The following is a 22910-nucleotide window of genomic DNA, read 5'->3' on the forward strand; positions in this document are numbered from 1 at the left end:
AGCCGTATCTCCTTCGTTATTCGACAAATTGGGACGATTCTCACACCGTTGGAAAGCTAAATCAGAGGCCCACAACAATGTCGATCGGTCCAAATCACATTTCCAGTCCATTGAAAAATTATCAGGCAGGTTGACCGGTAATCCACGCACCGAGCGATCTCGCCCTCCCGGCCCGAACCGAGATGTGGTCGGAGCGTGGTTGGAATGTCACTGTACGTTTCCCATGACGTATGGGTTCCAAAGGCGAAAGAATCAAGGCATTCCGACTTGTAACGAAGGAAAGGTGCGCATAATATCCGATTCATCGTTCGGAAGCAGTTCTGAACCGCACGATTTTCAAACATGATGCACTCGGGATCGTGTGGATCGGCCCGACCATAGTCGTAGCCCTCTGAGTTAGCTTAAAATCAGCGTTGGTTTGACATGAATCCGACCCATAACGAATGAGTTATGGCCAAAACAGTGGACGTCTACCGGGAAACGGAGCCCAATGGAGGCCACATTGATTCTGTTGTCTTGGCCCCGTTTCTAGCGAAATAATGTTTCGGCCTTATCTTCCTCGTTACTTATCGGATTGCGGCGATTCATGTGTCTATAGAAACCTTATTCCGATCCCTACGACCCGATGCTGTCGAAATTGATGTTCGACTTCTGCACAATAAACTGGGCAAGAAACGGGATATAGCCCTTGGCGGAAAATGCAGATCCCCACTGTTTTGGCCGTATCTCCTTCGTTACTCGACGGATTGGGACGATTCTCGCGCCGTTGGAAAGCTAAATCATAGGCCCAAAACAATGCCGACCGGTCCAAATCACAGTTCTAGTCCATTGAAAAGTTATCAGGCAGGTTGACCGGTAATCCACGCACCGAGCGATCTCGCCCTCCCGGCCCGAACCGAGATGCGGTTGGAGCGTGGTTGGAACGTCACTGTACGTTTTCCATGACATATGGGTTCCAAAGGCGAAAGAATCAAGGCATTCCGACTTGTAACGAAGGAAAGGTGCGCAAAATACCCGATTCATCGTTCGAAAGCAGTTCTGAACCGCACGAATTTCAAACACGATGCACTCGGGATTGATAAACATGCATTTTTACCTCTTAGTGTGTCATATTTGATGGTTAGTTATGAGGTTTTTGTGTGTTTGATGGTTTATTTTGAGCTTATATTGGTTTTTGGTCAAGAACTTGTCACTCTCTTGTGTTTGAACGTATTTTCAGAAATAAAGAAGAAGAATTTGGAAGATTTGGCTGAAATACAAGTTGTATTTCATCTCGAGAGGAGTTCGTGAGCGCAAACGGTTCGTAAATCGGAGTTTGGATGAGGGAGAACGAGCTAAAACAAAATCACTACGCAAGGCCGCGCGACCCGGCCGCGCGACGATGGCAGAAGTTGCTGGGCTGCTCACGCGAGCACAGCGCGCGGGCGCGCGAGAAGGCAGCGCGAGCTCGCGCGGTCCAGCCATGCGGCCGCGCGACCCGACCGCGCGAAACGCCGAGTTCCGCCCAGTTTTTCCGATTTTTCACTAAAAGCGCGTTTTTGGAGTATTTTCGGGCTTAGACGACCTAGGGCTCATAAATACCATCTTTTAGCTTATCCCAGACACCTTTTATCATATTCTGACTTTTCCTGAGAGCTGTGAGACACGGAGCAAGAGCAAGACTGAAGAATCTCGACTTCTCTACGGTTTTTCATTGTTTAATGTTCATTAGTTTTATTGAGATTGTGATTGTTAGTCATATGTCTATGTGTGGCTAAATCCCTTTTTCCCAGGGTTTAGGGAGTAAACATGATTCAAATTTCTGACTGTTGATTTAATTTATTGAGATTTATATTCCTTTCTTTGTTCTTGTTATAACTGCTTGCTTTATTGCTTGATCACCAATTTAGCATTATCATAGGTTTTAATTTGAGATCGGGAGATGATAATTAATACCTGAACTAAGAACATAGAACACATTTATTTTAATTCTAAAGGGAATTAATAATTGTGAAGGCTTTAATCCTAGGAACTTTTGGGAGTTACATGTTAGAAGTGTGATCCAGGGATGGTAACCTTGCATGTAATCAACGATTTGTATGCCACGGGAGTGGGTATGAATTAACTTTGAGATTGCCTTAGGAATTATCTCATTAATTGAATCAATCATGTTAGTTAGGAGAATCTATTGAAACCTTTGCCTTGGGAAATTCTCTTTCTTCTGTTACTTCGCATTTTCACAGCTTGATTTCTTTTCGGTGTTTCTTTATTTTAATTTTGAAATTGTTTTCCAAAAATCAAACCTTTACAATTCGGTTTTCCAGATAGAGTAAAGTAATTAAGAATAGGCATTGATAACAATTAGTCCCTGTGGATTCGACCTTGTCACTGCTATACACAATTGCACCCGTACACTTGCGGCGTGTAAATAAAACAGCGAACAGGGATCGTGCGGATCGCCCGACCATAGTCGTAGCCCTCTGAGTTAGCTTGAAATCAGCGTTGGTTTGACATGAATCCAACCCATAACGAATGAGTTATAGCCAAAACAGTGGACGTCTACCGGGAAACGGAGCCCTATGGAGGCCACTTGGATTCTGTTGTCTTGGCCCCGTTTCTTGCGAAATAATGTTTCGGCCTTATCTCCCTCGTTACTTATCGGATTACGGCGATTCACGCGTCTATGGAAACCTTATTCCGATCCCTACGGGCCGATGCGGTCGAAATTGACGTTCGACTTCTGCACAAAAAATTGGACAAGAAACGAGATATAGCCCTTGACAGAAAACGCAGATCCCCACTGTTTTGGCCGTATCTTCTTCGTTACTCAACGGATTGGGACGATGATCAGAATTGAAATCTGTGTCGGTCGATTTTTGAGCGAGTGGTTTGCTAAGGCCATTTTAGCTACATTAAGTGGCTCGGGGAGCCGAACTCTCGATTTTGGCACGGAAGCGGTTCAGCGAGGGAAATTCACCACATGTTCCCCATCATGAAAGATAACCAAGGGCCCAAGAATCATGCAATTCAGACGTGTAACGAGGGAGATATTGGCAAAACGGTCCGTCGGGGGACGGCGCTACGTCCCCTCCGTTTCCCAACCTATCCTTATCTGATTTGGTCCGTTCAAAGGCCGTTTGGAATATTTTTAGGGTGGCTACGTGGGAGCATGATCAGAATTGAAATCCGCGTCGGTCGATTTTTGGGCGAGTGGTTTGCGAATGCTATTTTAGCTACATTTAGTGGCTCGGGGAGCCGAAATCTCTATTTTGGCACGGAAGCGTTTCGGCGAGGGAATTTCACCACATGTTCCCCATCATGAAAGATAACCAATGTCCCAAGAATCATGCAATTCAGACGTGTAACGAGGGAGATATGTGCAAAACGATCCGTCGGGGGACGGCTCTACGTCCCCTCCGTTTCCCAACCTATCCTTGTCTGATTTGGTCCGTTCAAAGACCGTTGGGAATATTTTTAGGGTGGCTACGTGGGAGCATGATCAGAATTGAAATCCATGTTGGTCGATTTTTGGGTGATTGGTTCGCCAAGGCCATTTTAGCTACATTGAGTGGCTCGGGGAGTCGAAATCTCGATTTTGGCACTGAAGCAGTTCGGCGAGGGAATTTAACCACATGTTTCCCATCATGAAAGATAACCAAGGGCTCAAGAATCATGTAATTCAGACATGTAACGAGGGAGATATTGGCAAAACGGTCTGTCGGGGAACGGCGCTACGTCCCCTCCGTTTCCCAACCTATCATTGTCTGATTTGGTCAGTTCAAAGACCGTTGGGAATATTTTTCGGGTGGCTACGTGGGAGCATGATCAGAATTGAAATCCGTGTCGGTCGATTTTTGGACGAGTTGTTCGCCAAGGCCATTTTAGACATTAAGTGGCTCGGAGAGCCGAAATCTCAATTTTGGCACGGAAGCGGTTCGGCGAGGGATATTCACCAAATCTTCCCCATCATGAAAGATAACCAAGGGCCCAAGAATCATGCAATTCAGACGTGTAACGAGGGAGATATTGGCAAAACGGTCCGTCGGGGGACGGCGCTACGTCCCCTTCGTTTCCCAACCTATCCTTGTCTGATTTGGTCCGTTCAAAGACCGTTGGGAGTATTTTTAGGGTGGTTACGTGGGAGCATGCTATTAGATTCGAGAAAAAGAAAAAGAAAAAAAATACTTAGAATAAAATTGTTAATGACGTTTGTAAAATTAATATTGTGAGTGTCTTAAAAAACCAAACGGTTGTGAACTTGTAGTGGTTGCCGGCTTTTTCTACATTTATATTTTTCACTCCAATTCCAATTACACCCTTGCAATTGAATTAAATTACATTTACTTTGCTTTTTATATATATAAAGATGTGTTCGTTACATTGATTTTTTCAAAGATCTAGTAACTATTAGTTGTGGATCATAGATCTATCGATATTATGATCTATAAATCATATAGTTTCTTAGAATAATGTGGATTCTCACTCTATCCACCATATTTAGGGGCAGTTTGATTTGCAGTTTATGATTGATTAGGATTAAAATTATCTTGGGAAATTAGTGTGGATTAGTGTGGATTTATATTATTTCATGGGTGTTTGATATCATGGCTACTTAATCCTATATTATGTTTGATATCCATAGGATTATGTTGGATTATATTATCTAATACCAAAACTATCCTCACATAATTTTAAAAATATCATGTGTGTCCACCATTACTTGGGCATTTGCATCGATATGCGTGAGGAAGGGTAGCAGAATTTTTATTCAACTTCTCAGTATTAAATTTATCCGAGGGGGGGTGGGCGGATTATTAGTATGGGTTAATCCCACAAAATAGCATGGAGAAGTAGGATTAAATAGGAGTTGACCATATTAACTGCACATGATATCAAACATCACACTAATATGTATTAATTTAATTTATCCTACCTATAAACCCATATCAAACAGGCCCTTATAAGAAGATGTTCAAATGTTAACCATTCTCAATCGTTTGATCATAAAGATTTATAATAGATGCATTGAATAAATCGATCACTTAAATTTGAATTTTAAAAAGAGCGAAAAATTTCATTATCATACAATTAATTTCAAGATGAATATAATAACTTTACATATTTTTAATTTTCACGATAAAAAATAAATTTTCACCGTAATCATCTATATACATATATTTTGTGAAACGCGTTGTCTTTGTGTAGCCGTTAATTAATTAATTTGGGTACAAATCAAAGTTTCCATCTCTCACTTTGCGTCTTCCTCAACTCATTTGTTCATGCACGCCCTCCAAAACTAACACTTCACAGAGGAGCATCTCCCACTCTTCTTCTGTGTTGTTGTTCAAGATAGAGATCCCCTCTCTACTGATTCCGTCGAATTATTTATAGGTCAGTTACCTCTTCAGATTTGGTGGTTTTCCTTTGAGTTGTTCATCTTTAGTTTCTTCAATGGTTTAATTTCGTGGATGCAAATTATCGGTTGGGTTGATGAACAATTGGATTCATGAAACTGTAAGAATGAGGCCAGATCCTGTTGGATCATGAACTTTTTTTGTGGGGGGGGTGATTTTGCAGTAGGAAATCGTATTTTTTATTTTGTTGCTTTGTTAATTTTGTGTGATTTGGTTGATACGACCGATATTAATCATATCTAGCTTGAATGTGTTTGCATCCAGACGGATCCGCGTGGATTGGGTAGAGTTGTGGATGGAAGGAGCTAAATCATTTTGTAAGTAAAAACCTAGAATTTATCAGTTCCATAATTTGCAAAGAATGAATCTCTGTTTAATTCTGCTTTCTGGTTTCTTAGCTCTACCAATTGAGTATCTGATTTGAAGGGAAAGGCGACGAGCAGGAAGAGCTGGAGTCGGTGCAGGATACCCAGCCATTGAAGTCTGGTGGGGGAAACGGCCAGATTCGATTTCGATCACCGTCGGCTGCTGAGCTTTTGGATGCGCAGCAGCAAGTTCAGATGGAGAAGGTTTTGAAAAGAAACAGGCAGCACGAGACCTTCTCTGACAAGTTCCAGAGATGGCGTGGTGCGATGCTATTGGTTTTTGTCCCTCTCCTGCTGATCTCCTTTGTGCTATTTCTCATGCCCTCGAGGTCGTCTCCCGATTCTATCTCTCGTAAGTTCGCACCAAACTTCATGTCTAAGAAATATGCGGTCATCTTTGATGCCGGAAGCTCTGGCAGTCGGGTGCACGTCTTCTGCTTCAACAAGCAGCTAGATCTCGTTCCCATGGGCGAAGAACTCGAGCTTTTTGAGCAGGTTATGTCGATAGACCTTCTCTTATACCTTTATCCCGTTCAATTTTTGCATCTGGGGTTGAATAATTGGTTAATACAATTTTTGATTGACAATGGGCTTAGTGGAAGAATGTCCCAGTCATGTATGGATACCTCTAGTTTTAATGAGAATAAGCTCCGATTTTATTTGGGTGGTAAGGTTCATGGAGGGGGAGAGATTATGATATGGAATAGGCAAGATGATTGAAGGGATTCGCTAAGATATGTGATAATTCCTTAAAGGGATCGCATGATAAGATATGGCCTTTTGGACTCTTTGATCTCGAGTCTCAACTATTGATTTGTATTAGTGCCATTAGATTGTAGGAGAAGGTATCGATTATGTAGGGGGTGGCTGTATCTCTGATCTGTGCTTTTTTTTGGAAAGAAGGATGGATAAGTATATTCTTAGGTGGATCCCTCTTGTTCCCGTTTAGGCACACATATCCGGTGCCTTGAAAAACAAGATAAAGAGTGAAGTACAAATATTTCTGTTTTGAGATTTTATGGGACATATTTGTGGAGATGAATGTTAATCCAGACACCTACTGAAACTCACTAGTATTGCACAGGTTATGCTCGAACATTCCTTAATCCAGACTCCTAAAATACACTAGTATTGCACAGGTTGTGCTCGAACTGAAGACCTAGTAGCAATTATTACTCCCTCCGTCCCACTTCAAATGACCCAATTTCTATTTTGGGTTGTCCCACTTCAAATGACCCAACCCAAATTTAGAAATAAAATTGGGCATTTAACACTATTTTTTGGGTTGTCCCACCACCACTTTACACTTTTATCACATATTTCTTAATAGCCATTCCCAATTTTTTTGGGTCATTTGAAGCGGGACGGAGGGAGTATAATTTATTTCCTTCATATTATTTTTCTTTTCGATATCGATTTGCTGTCTAAAGCCTCAGTTTCAATCAGTCAAAGCATAATATACATTGGTGGATATAAATGGTTTATTATTTTTCAGAGCCTATGCATCTCTTACTGTGTTTTTTCCCCCTGACATGTCTAGATTGATTTTCATTTGTAGCTAAAACCAGGTCTGAGTGCATATGCAAAGGACTCTGAGGCTGCTGCAAAATCCCTCTCAAAACTACTTGAAAAAGCTGAAGCAGCAGTTCCTGGAGAGCTGCGGTCCATCACGCCAGTTAAAGTTGGGGTAGGGAATGCCATTTTCTGCTACAAAATACATGAGTGGTTGTGTTTATTTCCTTGCATCCCTTAAATTTGAATTGTACCAATCATGTTCATGCAGGCTACTGCTGGTCTAAGGCAATTGGAAGGTGATGCATCTGACAGGATTTTACAAGCAGTAACTACATGCTCCAAAAATTCTTATTGAAATTGCCTTTTTTTGCCATTCTCCCAGTTCATTCTAGTTACTTCTCTAAACTTTTGATAGGTGAGGGATTATTTGAAGAATAAAAGCTCCCTGAAGTCAAAGGCTGACTGGGTCACAGTTTTGGACGGGAATCAGGAAGGTGCTTATCAATGGGTATGTCACGACATACTTCCTTGTGCTCCTTTTGAGTTTTGGGTGGATTTTTACCTGTCATTTGTAAATTGACGTTTTAAGAAGCTACAGTTAAGTACCTGCACAACTAGCTTAAAGTAATCCTTACTTGCGGGATCATCAGAAAGTATCAGTGGACAAAATTCATTCCAAAATAATATCAACTGACTTCAGCTAGTCTTCTCTGTTTTTGTCATTGCTGGGATGTTTATATATATATATATATAAGAACACTTTTAAGTGTATAAAATAGGAACAAATCCTGTCTATTAGATCTTGGTTGATCTTGTGGCTTGAAATTTGCCTAATCAGAACATAATTCGTAACAAAAGAACTTCAGATTCGTGCATAGAATATAATTCGTAACAAAAATACTTTCAATTCGTAATAAGAAAAACGTATGAATTGTAAGGGAAACTGTTACGAATTTCGGATCTCCATATAATATGATCTAGGCCATTAATTCACTATGATCTAATGGACATGATTTTTCCTATTTTTTACACTTAAAAGTATTTTCATGGTAACCCACCCCTATATATATATATATATATATATATATATATATATATATATCTGTGTGTGTGTGTGTGTGTGTGTGTGCCTCATGTTCACATATATAGTACTCCCTCCGTCTCAATTGTATTGGCCCCTTTCTTAAAATAGCAAAAATAAGGGCTCCTAAGTGGACAAAAGTAAAACACTCCACCTACTTAACTCATAAATAAAGGCTTTCTTAATCTCCGTGTCCAAAAGTAAGGGGCCAATACAAATGGGACGGAGGGAGTATAACCTTAAAAATAGATGATTCTTCCAACTTCAGTCAACAACATTTCTTCTGATAGGAAGAATAAATTGTTTATATGCGAAAACAATCTACACAATTTTTGTGCTTAGATTCTACAGTTATGTAAGACATGCTATATAACATTTCTTACTATGACATGAAGTTGAACAATTGCTTTCCGGGAAAATAATCATACAAAGGTTTACAAACTTTTGAATACTGAGTCTGCTGGATGACGTTTCCATCAATATCTTTTGTGATTTTAATGTCTTGAGAGACCACCTCATTTAAAAGCTTGGAAATATTTTAAGAACAAGGGATGCTGAAAGCATAAGCTTGCAGGGGAGTATAATCTAGTATTCAAACATAAGCTCAGTATCATGTTGAATGACCATCTCTTCAAATGAACAAATACTACATGGGCAGTGTCATGGGACTTTCCAAATGTAGTAATCATCAAGTTACTGAACATTTGAAATGGCAAAAGAAATAACAAAGAGGAGCATAATATAACAGATTTACAAGCAGAATATGTTTATTGAAAAATAAAAGAGAAGCAACATGGAAGGCAACAAAATTCCTTTTGTATCCACCAATGAGCGAGGGATATTAGTATTTCAAGATTTTAAATCTTCTGGAATCAAAAAGTCTATTTTGATGTAAATGCAGCTTTCAAGTGCTAAAGTCTTCAATATTGAGTACATTGTTCTGTGAGAACTTATGTAGATACTGTTACATCTTTACAGGTGACCATTAACTATCTATTGGGAAATTTGGGCAACGAGTACTCTGGTACTGTTGGAGTGGTTGATCTTGGGGGTGGTTCTGTACAAATGGCATATGCCATCTCAGAGTCAGATGCTGCTAAAGCTCCTAAGGTATCTGGTGGAGAGGAGTCATATGTGCAGCAAATGTATCTCAAGGGAAGAAAATATTATCTGTACATTCACAGGTCTGTATCCTTAATGTTTTTTTTACTCTTTACCTTTCAGCTTTCCAGTGTGCTATTAATCATGGCCGCTTTTGTTTATTTTCTTTGTTGCCTTATTGTTTGAATAGTGAAGCATTTTCATTATTATCAAGGTATCTTCTTGTTGTTATGATAAAAGAGACCGGCAGAAGTACTAAATGATCTCAATACTATCCTCTTTTTCATGCAATTAATATTTCTGACTTGCAGTTACCTACATTATGGTTTACTGGCTGCTCGAGCTGAGATTTTGAAAATCACTCAAGAATCTGACAATCCATGCCTACTCGCGGGCTATGACGGTTTGTACAAGTCTACCTGATATAATGCTTTCTTCTATTCTTGAATTCTTTTTGTGTTAATTTTGAACGTTAGGTCTCAATGCCAGATTCAGTTAATATCTTAAAACTAGCTATTATTGGACCAGATCTCCAGTAGTCCAGTGGTTATTGGAAATTGAATGCTTAAACATGCCATTTGCTATGGAAAAGATTTGCGACATTTTCCGTAGGCACGTGGCAGCCATGAAACAACTACAAACAGCTTATTTTCGGCAAAAAGAACTAACAGGGACTATGCTGGTTTATGTAGTATTGCCTTGTTAATTGCATTTTTCTTTCTTCAAGTCGCAGCAAAAAAGCCAAAATGTGCCAAGTTCTCTAACTTCAGAAGAGAGATTTATAAAAATAAAAAACGGCCTATAGGTTACGTTGGTCTTAATCTTAGAACCTTGTACATTTTAGAAATACTAATATAATAGTTAGGAATTAGGATGACTATTTTTATAAAAGCTGTACTATACAATTACGACGTATATCATGAAACATTAACTTAATAATGGTATAATAGTGTTTGGAAGGTCTATGATGCCATATTGAAATAAACAAAATTCAAGGTATTACTCAAACCTATACTTTGAGCGGTTTTTTTTCCTTATTGCTGAGAAAGTTGTGATGATATATTGCTCATGTTTTAGGTTCTTACAAATATGGCCAAACAGTGTATAAGGCTTCTGCTTTGCCCTCTGGTTCCAGCCACAGCAAATGTAGGGAGACAGCCATTAAGGCTCTGAAAGTCAATGAATCTTGTACCCATATGAAATGTACGTTTGGCGGTGTTTGGAATGGCGGGGGTGGCGATGGCCAGAAGAATTTGTTTGTTGCTTCATTTTTCTTCGATAGAGCTGCTGAGGTAAATATTACCTCTAGATATGTCTGCTCGATACAATTAGCACATTCTTGTCATTGAATCTTGGTAATTTTGATATGTAGGCGGGTTTTGTTGACCCAAACCTGCCTGTTGCCACGGTTCGTCCATCTGATTTCGAGGAGGCAGCTAAACAAGCTTGCCAAACTCGTCTTGAAGATGCCAAGGCTACATATCCTCGCGTCCAATCCGAAAACCTTCCTTACCTCTGCATGGACCTTGTTTATCAGGTTGCTCTGCTTGTTGATGGATTAGGTGGGTAGCATCCACATTTTGGTATTCGAATGCCATAAGTACACAGCTAGAATACGAACAAAACTATTAATCGTGTCTTTCGTGTGGCAGGCATTGATCCATGGCAAAAGATTACATTGGTGAAAAAAGTTAAATACCAGAATTCACTCGTCGAAGCAGCATGGCCGTTGGGCAGTGCCATCGAGGCTGTGTCGTCACCCGCCTAACTACTTTGCCTCCCGGTTGGCACATTTGATTGATCTGAGTGCATATTCTGCAACTGGTTTGCAAGTATAGCGTTTGGAATTGGAACTTTGGTGATGAAATTCGTGATTCAATATATTCCAAGTTTATTTTTAGTTAAATGAAAAAATAAGAAGAATTTGAAACTTAGATTTAGCATAGCAGAAGTGATTACTGGTATTTACTCATTGTACTGATAAACGCAAAGATTCAGCATTTTTTTTGTCATGTTAACGAATTCGCCAACTCTTCTATTGAGCTTTAATTATTTTTGCAGCATATTGTAGCTACCTATTTTTCAATGTATACAAATTTTATGGATTCTGCTTGATTGTGTGAAGAGCACATTTTTGATTGATGGAAACCACAAAGAATGGATCTTTTATATTCTATTGATACATGTTGATCATTGTAAATGCAATAGGAAATGTTACATAATTTTGTAAGAGAGGATGCAGACTGATATTCTGTTACAAGAAACTCAACTCAAGTTGAATATGGATTAAGAAAAAAGTTTAAATACTTACTCCAAGAAAAAGCTACTCATTCTAATATCTAAGAGAAATAATATATTCTTAAAGTAATAGGTTATAAATTAAGAGGAAAAGCATCCACTAAAAACTAATATTGCTAAAAGGTACTTGTTGATGCATTTGGATGCATGGTGCATGTGTTATAATCTATAATATACTTCATCCAGTCTCATAAGAGTGTGCACTTCTTTCTATTTTAGAACGTCTTATAAGAGTGTGCATTTGTTATTTTTGGACAATATCGCACCACTAACTTCTCATTTCTTACTCATACTTTATAATAAAGTGGATCACTTTCTCCACTTCCAATACACTAATATAACATTTTATTAAAATCGGTGCCACCAAAAGTAATGCACGCTCTTGTGGGACAAATGGAGTATTAAAAAGATAATTTTAATTTATTTTTTTAAAATTAATTTCAAAATAATTTTACTAGCAATTTTGTTATTAGTTTCATCAGCTGGTTAAACATGAATTGGTGGTTAAGAGAGAAGAAGAAGAAGAATCACACATGAGATAGAAGATGAACAGAGAGAGAATAAGAGAAGATAAACAATAAATTAGATTAACGGATTAAAAATAATTTATGTAGTACTTTTTAAAGTAAATAATTTATATAATCTCACCTACAAAGAGAACGTTTTACATAGATTTTAATAATAAAATCACGACATGATTTTTTTCTTATGTCAATTAATCTCGAGACAATTTCTTTATAAATATAGATTTTAAAATTACCACTTTGAAACTTATGAGAACACGCAATCGTTATTTAAGTAAGTTGACACTCGTGTTGGTATGCAATTGAAGTGTAGCTAAGTTGAAGTCCTCACTATTTAAGCGTAAGTCCCCACTCCGGCTTCGCATGCAATTATCTATTGAAGTAACAAAAAGAAGCAAACAGATTTATTGATCCAGAGCTCAATTTTATTGAAAGAGCCAATCACCCTCTTAATGTAAATAATGATCGATGCCTCTTATCAACAAGCTGAGCTGGCATTGCTTTCTCTTCCTTTTAAGTTTTAACCAGTCACACTCTGCCATTCGGGAAGACGGCGTCAACACTCATTTATTCACAGGTAGACTTTCTACAAGTCCTTTTTTTTTTAAGCCACAATTTTATTTATTATCTTCCTATAAATTCATGGTCGTTTCTCAGACTAATTAAAATAACTCACGAAAGTAACAATATCACGTATTACAAATAGTCCAGGAACATACAAATTTCGCAACAGGAGAAAAGAACCCACTCTACATAATAAATGGTAAAAGTTGGATATATAGTCATGGAATATACCATAATAAAACTAACAACTAAAAACCTGATTTTAGATTATCATATGTTGCTCAAAATTGATTCCAAGCCGAATAACACAAACCACAATCTGCCTCGCATGCTTGCTAAAATGATAAAAAACAAAATCATTCAGAATCCTGCTTTTGCTTCTTTGGTGTTGTAGGATTGTCTCCTTCGCCCTTAGCCGCCTTAGCTTCCCGTCGCTCCCTCTTCACTCCCTTTGATTTGTTAGCAAGTGGCACGCTCCCAACCTACAACAAGTGTTGACAAAACAATAAGAAGTTGGTAACATGTAAGACACAGTCTGCCAACAGGGACGTAACGAGCACACTAATTTGGGGCTTTCGGATCATAGAAGACTGATATACCAACACAAGTGAAGAAATGGATCACCTACCCACACACGTATACACATACAGTTCGAAAAACAGATAGATATATTCTCTATGAGGAGAAAGTTTAGAGATACAAGTCTTAACGCTTATAAAACTATAGAACTGCCGGAACAACACTGCAAGTTGGGGGATTTTTTTCAGTCTTATCCTTTTCCAGTTCTCGAATACTATTATGATGAACCCTAAAAGCCCCTACAGCGCATGAGAAACAAAACCCCTCACTACTAATCCTAGTCATTTGGATTAACATTTGGTCAGTCAGAAAGATGGTTACTTGATAGTGCTAGTTTCTTCAAAGATAAAAAGACAAATGAGAATGCTTTTATACCTTCTGGTCTGGAATATAAATCTTTCCGAGTTTGCCTAGAATATCATCCTTGACAACATTTTTCTCCTGAAAGTAATAATCGAGAATAAGAAATGATTGTTTCATATTGCATACGGATTAGGAGATAGCAAAAATAGGTTTCAGCTAGTCAAACCTTTTTCTTTGTTGATTCAGGTGCCATTTTCATTGCTTCTTTTCTGAGGCTGTCATCAGGTTGACGATGCCTACGAATAACCATGTCCATGGAGGGGCCAACCTCAACCAGCTCCATCCTCGGTACTTTGGTGCCAGATTTTTTAAGACGCAGCGCAAAATGAGAGAAAAATATTCTGTTTGCTGACAAAGCTGTGCAGACATAAACACGATCTAGTCCAGCCAGGTTCAAGTTTGTAATAACCTAGATGAGTAATGCACAGTAATGGTAAATGAAACAGCAGAAGACAATTATGAAGTCTAGCAGAACTAATGAATAATGATTAAGACATACTTCTCCACGGAATAGATCAAGCAAGACTTCCTTAAGGTGTTTGAGCTCGTCAACACTCTCAAAAGCTTCTCCAATGAAAGCAAAGAAGGGCTTTGACCCCAATTGTGGAGCCAATTTCTTATCATACGAAAAAGATCCCATGCTTCTGAAATTCTCAATGCCAACCTCTACAAGATCATATATGTGGTGGTCATAGAATCGTCCAAGTACAAGATTGTTTGGTCGCTTCTTAGTGTGAGAAGCAAACTGCAGAAGAGAAAAGCAACATGATTAAAACAAACAACCAGTGATTTGGGTATTGCGGAAGTCAGTATCACACTGTTACAAAGCTGAGCAACGGAGAAAGGGATAGAGGAGACAAATCTTTGCGGTCAGACTCATCCAAAACAAACGTTAAAATCATCAACAGAGCATGAAGGAGGCAAATTACAAACGTAATTTACCCGAAGCAAAATAATGGGTTTAACCAATGGGGGAATAATGCCGTTTAAGTAATAGGGCGCATGGACTACATAAGGTCTATTTTTCGATCACTTGAATGTCACTTTAGAAATTATCTAGTTGCTTTGGACAAGACAACCAAGCTGGAAAGTTGTAACCAATACAACATACAGTAGGCACAATTGCAAGCACAACAAATTACTTCTACAAACTTAACACTAAAATAACACTCTTTTGAAATTCAAAATGCAAAAGTAGTCATGCCTCAAGATACAATTTCAGTTTGAGGGAATTAAGAACATGATTATATGACCTCCAAACAACTGGTCAACTGATATAGTGAAAGAACCCTAAACCCTATATATCATGCAGAACAGATCAAGCTACTATCAAAAGCACTTGTCATCTTAGGAATGTCAAGCAGTAGATAAAAATGATTACATAATCATTGCAAAACTTGAGAATATAAACTCAAATTCGTTTGTATCCCAATCTAAATGCGGAAGGAAAAGAAAAAGCTTAGAACATACCACAAACAGGCTGCAATCTGTCTTGAGCGAGAAAAACTCCAGAGAAGTTTCACCGCCACTCTCAAAAGGTCTAATTTTATCATTTCTTCTAGAGTACTTGATAGAATTATCCTTCTTCAGATGATGAATTTCTGCTAACACTGAATTCAAAACACTGGTCGTTTTAGTTCCGTGAAGTATGAGCGTTTTCTTCCCCGTTTCCACCTGCAACGATGCAATGTTGATTCATCAAACAAAAGTTAAATTTACATCATAAAAAGCTTCATATAAAGAGGAAATTTCAAACTAACGAGTTTCGGGGCGCGTTTTTCAAGCTCTCTCTTGATTCTGCCACTTTTCGGGGTCTTTATCCTCATCATTGCTCCTATAATTTAGAGAGCAATACACCAAATTCTTAAAAGTGGTTTTGTTTCAGGTTGAATCCTAAAATTTCAACGGTGTGGGGAAGAAGAGAAGCCCGCTCTGCCTAAAACCAAACCACTTAAGCAAGATATTATCAAGTAAGCAAAGAATTTAACGGAGGAGCTTATATTATTTGTAAAAAACCCATCTCAGCTCCCACATTTCAAATTGCAGTCGATTTACCTGCTATTAGGCGTTGGGTTGGGGAGTTGTCGGCAGAGCTGCTCTGATAGGCTGCACAGTGAGGCGGAGCACGGCGCAGGCTGTTGCTGTAGAGATTTCGAGGCGAGCGGCGTGGGCCGCAGGGGGCGACGAGCGGCGGAAAACAGAGAGAGATTGCAGACGAGCTGAGCTGGTAGCGTGAGAATAGGAAGAAATAGGGATTAGAGGTGAAGGCGGCGCTTTGCGTGATGTCTGTAAACCTAATAAAGAGATATAGTCTTTTTATTATTACTAATATTTACTCCATTATTTATATTAAGTTAAGAGGTTTTAGGAAAGACGAAAAAGAGAGGTAGACCTATTTTTCATTTTATAATGATTATTATATTTATTTTTTATTTTGTTTTTGATTGTTGAGTTTAATTATTTATTTTTTTATTTGAGCTTTAGATTTTGGGCTAATTAAGTATGGACTTTTAATACTTTTATAATTTGAAATTTGAACTTTTAAGAACCCAAAATTTTAATATGAAGTGTGGGCTATTAATTTTGTTTTATAAATGCCAAAATTATAAAATTAAAGGTGACCTAATTTGTTAAATTCAGTTGTTTTTTTATGCATTGGATGATGATTTAATAATAGTTGGACTTTTAATTTAAGGTTACTTCATCCAATTAAGTGTTCAAAATTTTCATATTAAACATAGATTGTTGATTCCTATAGAAAAAAATACTACTCCATAAGTTATTGAATAATATACATTATTCATATACTACTATTAACTTTATTTCTTATCTATCATAGTTAATTTCATATATTATAACTAGGGTCCAAATATGATAAACGTAACAACGATATAAATTACATAAGTTAAATAAAATTAACAAGTTTTATAGACTAATATATAATTTAGAAAAAATATATAGGTAAAATTGAAAAATATAAAATGTTACATAATCACATTTTACAATAATAATAATAATAATAATAATAATAATAATAATAATAATAATAATAATAATAATAATAATAATAATAATAATAAGAGTGTAAATAAATTCAACTAGAAGAGTAAATTGAAATTGACAAAAAAATAATAATTTACAATTAAATACAAAAGTAACAGATTTCAATACACTTCAAAATAAAAAATAAAAATTGTTGACAACAAATTAAATACAAAACCACCGAAAATTTTATTGTTACAATATTAATTATAAATTTTAATTTCTTCCTTTTTCTTCTCATTTTATAGATAGGGCACATTAGGGCATCCACATCGCTTACACGATGGTGGCCTACTCGTGTTGAGCTTGCATCGTGTAAGGCGATGCAGCCCTCCCTCTCGACACTTTAATTTAGGCGCGTGAAAAAATCGAATTTGAATATGCAGCTTTGACTGCATCGATTTTCGTGCAATTTTTGACCATTATATATATATATATATATATATATGTAATTTTAGGTTTTTTATTTTAATGGAATTTTAATTATTAGTAAAATGTGTTATTTAAATTTGAGCAATTAAATTTAAGTGAAAAAGCATAAAAATCAAAATTAAAAAAATCATGTAGGCTATCATATGTAATCCCAATGCAGCCTCTTTACACAATGTGGTCCCCCCTCATCAATTAAGCTATCATGTAACCACAATGTGGATGCTCTTATTCTCATTTTCATGTAATTATATATAGGATAAAATATGCAATATAAATCTTTAACGAAAGATCATGAAATGAACTTTAATTTATTAATTTTACTATTGCAATATTATTTATAAATTTTAATTTCTTCCGTTTTAGTTGTTTGGACATTCTAGGCTATATAAGATCTTAGAGTTTAATAAACCTAATTGTTTGATGATATAATATTTAATACAATTATTTTCTCTCTCTCTTGATATTAGTTTTATTAGTAATTATTTTATCAACATTTTATTATACATAATTTTTTTAAAATAATACTCTTATTGTGCATCGCACGGGATACAACACTAGTTAGGGTTTAAGGCTGGCTTTTTCTTTATCCCATTCACCCCAAATTTTGGACTTATTTACAGATACAACCCTGAGATTATGAAAAATATTCAATTTTAATCTATCTATAATCTATACTACTCCCTCCGTCCCAATAAAAGTGGCCACATTTCCTTTTTGGGTGTCCCATTAAAAGTGGCTACTTTCTAAAAATGACAAAAGTTTACTTTAATTAAGTCAACAATTACTCACTAATTTGGTCAACAATTGTAGGCCACTTTCTAAAAATGTCAAAATTACTCACTAATTTGGTCAACAATTGTAGGCCACTTTCTAAAAATTACTCACTAATTTTGGTGGGTCACACTCAATTAAAACATAACAATCCCCTTCTTAATCTCCGTGCCCAAAAAAAAGTGGCCACTTTTATTGGGACGGAGGGAGTATATTAAAGGGAGTTCCAATTTGAAATCAATTTCAAAATTGAGTGGCAATTTTGTAGTTATAATAAAATTGAAGGTTCATGTTATATTTTTCTTCTTATTTTCATTTTCTTTAATTTGTATTTTTTATTACATTTCTTTCGGAAATTGTGAAATTCGATTAATTATAAAATATTTAATATGCATATCAAATTAAAGATCACAATAAAAGCTTTAATTTGTTTAAAATGTAAAAATTAAATTTGTTTAAATATTAAAGTTTTATAAGTTTCTCTCTCCTCTCTCATTTTTTTTTGACTAAATACATTTTTAATTAGTATTTCCCCCGTCCCACGAATCTTGTCACGTTTTCCTTTTTAGGGCCGTCCCACGAATCTTTACACATTTCCAAATAAGATAATAATTATTATCTTTTTTCTCCTACTTTATCACTTTTATTACATTCTCTCTCATATTTTATCTTTTTTATTACTTTTTCTCTCATACTTTATCACTTTTATACTTTATTAACTACACATTTAAAACACTAATTTACAACTCCTTAATTCTCGTATCGAAATCAAACGTGTCAAGATTCGTGGGACGGAGGGAGTATTTAATTCTTAACTTTTTTTGTTTTTGTTTTTCATAATATTAAATTTTATAATTGTGATTTTTTTTCAATATTAAATTCAAATATCTTCAATTAAAATTAATTTTTTATTATATTTATAAGTATAATAATTGAATTAGCATTAATTTTATATAAATATAAAAATAAAAAATATTTTCCCGTGTAATGCACGTGATGCAAATACTAGTAATAATACCATAAAATAGCAGTTTGGGAACTAATATTACTATCATTATGCTTTTCAAATATTAATGTGGTTACGCTTATATAAAAAATAGATACATCTAATTTGACCTACCTCATTTTAATATATATATATATATATATATATATATATATATATGTGTGTGTGTGTTATAGTTTAAATATAATACCAAAAGATGTGTACTAGTATATAGATTTTGTCGTTGTTATGTGGTCTATTATTCCGAGAAAAAACACAAGCGCAAAAGTTGCCTTCAAAATTGGGATTTTCATTGAATCTTTAACTGTATAGTAATAGTATAGTGCATCCAAGTTCAGAACGAATTTGCCTGTGGACCACTGTTATCCCAATATAAAAAATTGTTGTTTTTTTCCCCTCTTCTCTCATCATTTTTACACTATTTTTCTCTTTATCCTCCAACCAATTCACTCTATTTTTTTATTATTAATTTTAGTTATTTTCTAAATATCGTCATTAATATGGTATAAAAATCATCAAAAAAAAATAAAACTAACAATTTATAAAATTTTAAAATATTTTATTTTCTCACTTCATTAAAATTTTACAAATTTCTTTTTATGTTTTTGTAAAAATAATAATTCATTTATTATGACGTGTATAATAATAATAATAATAATCTAAGTCAAAAAATAAAATAATAATAATAATAATAATGTGTAATATTAATTTTCATTATCAAATGATTTAAAAGTATTTAATAATTATACTTTATACAACGTTGAAAACTTAGGTTCTTAAATTCAAAATTTTATTAAGTACTTGATGTGAATTATTTTATTTTATTTTTTAAAATGTATTTTAATTTTTTTATATTTTAATTTTATTTAATATTTATATTTATTTATCTAAATATGTCATTTAATTATGATTTTCGACGTACTAATTATTAGTTGAAGGGGAAAAAAAAGTTGAAAACGGAAGAATGAGCAGGCAAATGAGAATGAGCATAAATGATAGCGTTGCCTAAATTTATAACAACGCTGATGCACAGAATACCGATGGCGGGAAACGCAGAAGAACCGCCGCCGCCGACGGTGGCGGCGGAGGAGGAGGAGACGGAGAACTTGGTGGCGGAGCTAGGCTCGTACAAGGGCCGGGTCAGATTAGTAAGCGATTGTGAAGAAGAAATTATGCTGCTCTGGGCAATCCAGCAGCCCATTTTCTCCAAGAACAATGCTTTTGTCAATCAATCATCTCTTCAACTCAAAATCGATGCTTGCGGCCATTTGCTCTCCATTCTCCAGTCCCCATCTTCTCTGGTTCGTCATCTTCTTCTTCTTTCGTCATTTCCTGATGGCTGTTACCTCTAACTGTAGTAGAGAATAGTTTGAAGGTCTACTCTTAATTCTTCTTTGTTTTATTTTGTGCGTGTTTTAGAATGTGTGATGTTGTTGTAGAACTGTGCTGCTGGAGTTTCTGTGTGATGGCATTTTGTGGTTTTAGGGTTCAATTCGTGAAGTTTGTGTAAACTAGATTTTCCTCACAGATTACGTCTTTGTAAGTAGGAATATGAATTTGATGAGCAATATTATCCTTGAAGAGATCACTGAACTGAATTTGAGGTTGGGAGTTTTAAGGATTTTATCAACAATATTTGTCTCGGTATTCAGTTTGCTCAATTGGACTCTACAAATTGAAGGGACCTTACTTGTTTTTCATGCATTAAAATGTGGGGTATTAGCTAAACGACTCCGATGTGTCGTCTGCTACCGGAAGGTGCATCAACCTCCCATCTGCTATAATAGTTTAGTGCACACACCAAACTTTGAGGTGTTATGCATAAATAATTGCAGTTTGATGATTGTAACATCTACAGATTGTGGTGACTATCCGAAAGAATCCGTATTTTTTTTCTACTTTTATGATGATTCGTGTGTCACTATGTATGTTTATAATTATATCTATGCTGTGAAGTATGATCTGTTGCCGGGGCTTACTAAATCTAGTATGCTTACTATACATTAGAAGTGGTGTGTATGCCTTATACACCTACCATTTAGTTTCATTTAAACTTCAAAGGATACTATTAATCGATAGAAAGAATAAGTTTCTCACTTCTCATATGCTCCTCATCTGAAGTGAATAATCGCTGAACTGCCTACAAAGTCTTCAGTTTCTGCTTATGGCATAATATACATGTATTTGTTCTGGACTCATCAGTCCCTTGATTTATAAAATTTAATAGCACTCTCTTCTCATTTGCAGGGCACTCCTGGAGTAACTGGGGCTGTGATGTGGGACAGTGGCATTATTCTTGGGAAGTTCTTAGAGCATTCTGTTGAATCTGGAATGATTTTGCTTCAAGGGAAGAATGTTGTTGAGTTGGGCTCCGGCTGTGGATTAGTTGGGTAACTTTTAATCGACTGTATTCAATCTTGACATTAGCAATTTGACTACTGGTTGAACTATTTAGTGACCTTGGAATGCTTATATGTTGGCTTAGCTGAACTTTTGAGTCAAGGTTTCAATTTTCAATAAAATATATAATTACTGTATGACGGCATCTAATGTGTAACAGTTGTAGGATTAGGATTTGTTTTGTTGGTATTTAGACTTTCCATATCTCTTTCAGCTGCATTGCTGCTTTATTGGGAGCTCATGTAATTCTGACCGACCTGCCTGATAGACTGAAGCTACTGAAAAAGAATGTCGAAACCAATCTTTATGGAGACCCTAGAGGGTCTGCAAGGGTGGAAGAACTAACATGGGGAGATGATCTTGACAAAGATTTCACTGACCCTTTACCTGATTTTGGTTAGTATTTGAGACTGAATTCTCATTCTTGAGAACTCTTTATCTCTATTACAATGCTTGATATGTAGACCTGGGAATGGCTCACTCTGGAAAAATTTATGACAGTGCTTGGCTCAGATGTTGTATACAGCGAAGGAGCTGTAACGGATCTGATGGAAACACTTGTAGAACTCTGTGGGGAGCAAACCACTGTCATCTTGGCTGGAGAGCTTCGCAATGGTATTAAGGTTTTCTTATGATTTGCAAGGGCTTTAATAAACTCTCTTTGATTTAGTTGATGTAACAGATGCCATCCTCGAATACTTCTTGGAAGCCGCAAGTAAAGAGTTCATTGTTGGGCGAGTTGATAAAGAACAATGGCATCCAGATTATTGCAGTTCACGTGTTGCCATATATGTTTTGGTGAAGAAATAGAAAGATTGAACAAGTCATGTTTAAGAGAACCTTGCGTCTTTTGGCTCGATATATAACACTCGTTTAGTTCACAAGGGGCCAACTCAGCAATTGCCCGAGAACTTCTGGTGTAACCTAACTGCCTGGTGACATGCTCGTTCCTACCTACTGTGGATAAGCTTACTCGAGTATAAGTTTTGGTGATTTTTGTTCAATTGTGACTTGTGAGTAGTCTGCTGCCAGTTTTAGTTTCTGTAAGTCAATATAGAACAGCGTCTTCTTGGTTAGCCTTTTAAATACTTGTTCTATTGATGAACGATCCATGCCCGTTGCATTCCATTTGGTGGCTCCGAATAATGGGTTTGTGCTGCGTAGATGAAATACTACCTCTGTGCCACAATGCCAATGAAACTAGGTTGTATATTGTAAATGAGCTGAGCTACTTGATCTCGACTGTATATATAAAGGTCATGTCGCCAATTGATATGGAGTCATTGAGTTTTTACTTTCATGGTCTTTTCAAGAAATTATTTATGACATTGGGTTATAAGTTATAACAGGTTGATGTTTGGATGAATGGAGTGGAAAAGGTGGGAGAATTTAGTTTATTTGCAATGTCCTTTTTCTATAATTTTATGTACTTGAAAAAGGGGGATACTTACGAGGAAGGAGTTCTCACGTTGTAGT

The 22910-nt window shown here is 36.2% G+C and overlaps 3 protein-coding genes across 8 annotated transcripts; 2 read left to right on the forward strand and 1 right to left on the reverse strand.

The window, feature by feature from the left end:
• The first annotated feature begins 5183 nt into the window (after positions 1 to 5183).
• On the forward strand, positions 5184 to 11518 carry LOC130992591 (apyrase 2-like). Of its 2 annotated transcripts, XM_057917284.1 has the most exons (11): positions 5184 to 5370; positions 5658 to 5710; positions 5820 to 6253; positions 7317 to 7445; positions 7542 to 7598; positions 7689 to 7781; positions 9333 to 9538; positions 9767 to 9858; positions 10533 to 10747; positions 10828 to 11017; positions 11108 to 11518. In XM_057917284.1, exons 2-11 carry the CDS (start codon positions 5689 to 5691, stop codon positions 11221 to 11223), a joined length of 1554 nt encoding a protein of 517 aa, XP_057773267.1. In that variant the 5' UTR covers positions 5184 to 5370; positions 5658 to 5688; the 3' UTR covers positions 11224 to 11518. The 2 variants fall into 2 exon arrangements, with proteins under 2 accessions (XP_057773267.1, XP_057773268.1); XM_057917285.1 differs by lacking the exon at positions 5184 to 5370 and having other exon boundaries at positions 5652 to 5710; positions 5792 to 6253.
• Positions 11519 to 12999: 1481 nt separating this feature from the next.
• On the reverse strand, positions 13000 to 16150 carry LOC130992644 (ribosome production factor 2 homolog). Of its 4 annotated transcripts, none has more exons than XM_057917368.1 (7): positions 15839 to 16150; positions 15544 to 15617; positions 15254 to 15457; positions 14283 to 14528; positions 13950 to 14192; positions 13796 to 13861; positions 13000 to 13323 (listed from the first exon to the last, which is right to left on the reverse strand). In XM_057917368.1, the coding sequence occupies exons 2-7, from the start codon at positions 15610 to 15612 to the stop codon at positions 13198 to 13200; spliced, it is 954 nt and encodes a 317-aa protein (XP_057773351.1). In that variant the 5' UTR covers positions 15613 to 15617; positions 15839 to 16150; the 3' UTR covers positions 13000 to 13197. The 4 variants fall into 4 exon arrangements, with proteins under 4 accessions (XP_057773351.1, XP_057773353.1, XP_057773350.1 ...); XM_057917370.1 differs by having other exon boundaries at positions 15544 to 15715; XM_057917367.1 differs by having other exon boundaries at positions 15544 to 15719.
• Positions 16151 to 19961: 3811 nt separating this feature from the next.
• LOC130992651 (uncharacterized) lies at positions 19962 to 22717 on the forward strand. 2 transcript variants are annotated; one of them, XM_057917388.1, is made up of 5 exons: positions 19962 to 20335; positions 21282 to 21424; positions 21649 to 21830; positions 21936 to 22049; positions 22117 to 22717. In XM_057917388.1, the coding sequence occupies exons 1-5, from the start codon at positions 20027 to 20029 to the stop codon at positions 22242 to 22244; spliced, it is 876 nt and encodes a 291-aa protein (XP_057773371.1). In that variant the 5' UTR covers positions 19962 to 20026; the 3' UTR covers positions 22245 to 22717. The 2 variants fall into 2 exon arrangements, with proteins under 2 accessions (XP_057773371.1, XP_057773370.1); XM_057917387.1 differs by having other exon boundaries at positions 19988 to 20335; positions 22105 to 22717.
• Positions 22718 to 22910: the final 193 nt, after the last annotated feature.

This window comes from Salvia miltiorrhiza, chromosome 7 (genome assembly GCF_028751815.1).
Source record: "Salvia miltiorrhiza cultivar Shanhuang (shh) chromosome 7, IMPLAD_Smil_shh, whole genome shotgun sequence".
Lineage (NCBI taxonomy): Eukaryota > Viridiplantae > Streptophyta > Magnoliopsida > Lamiales > Lamiaceae > Salvia > Salvia miltiorrhiza.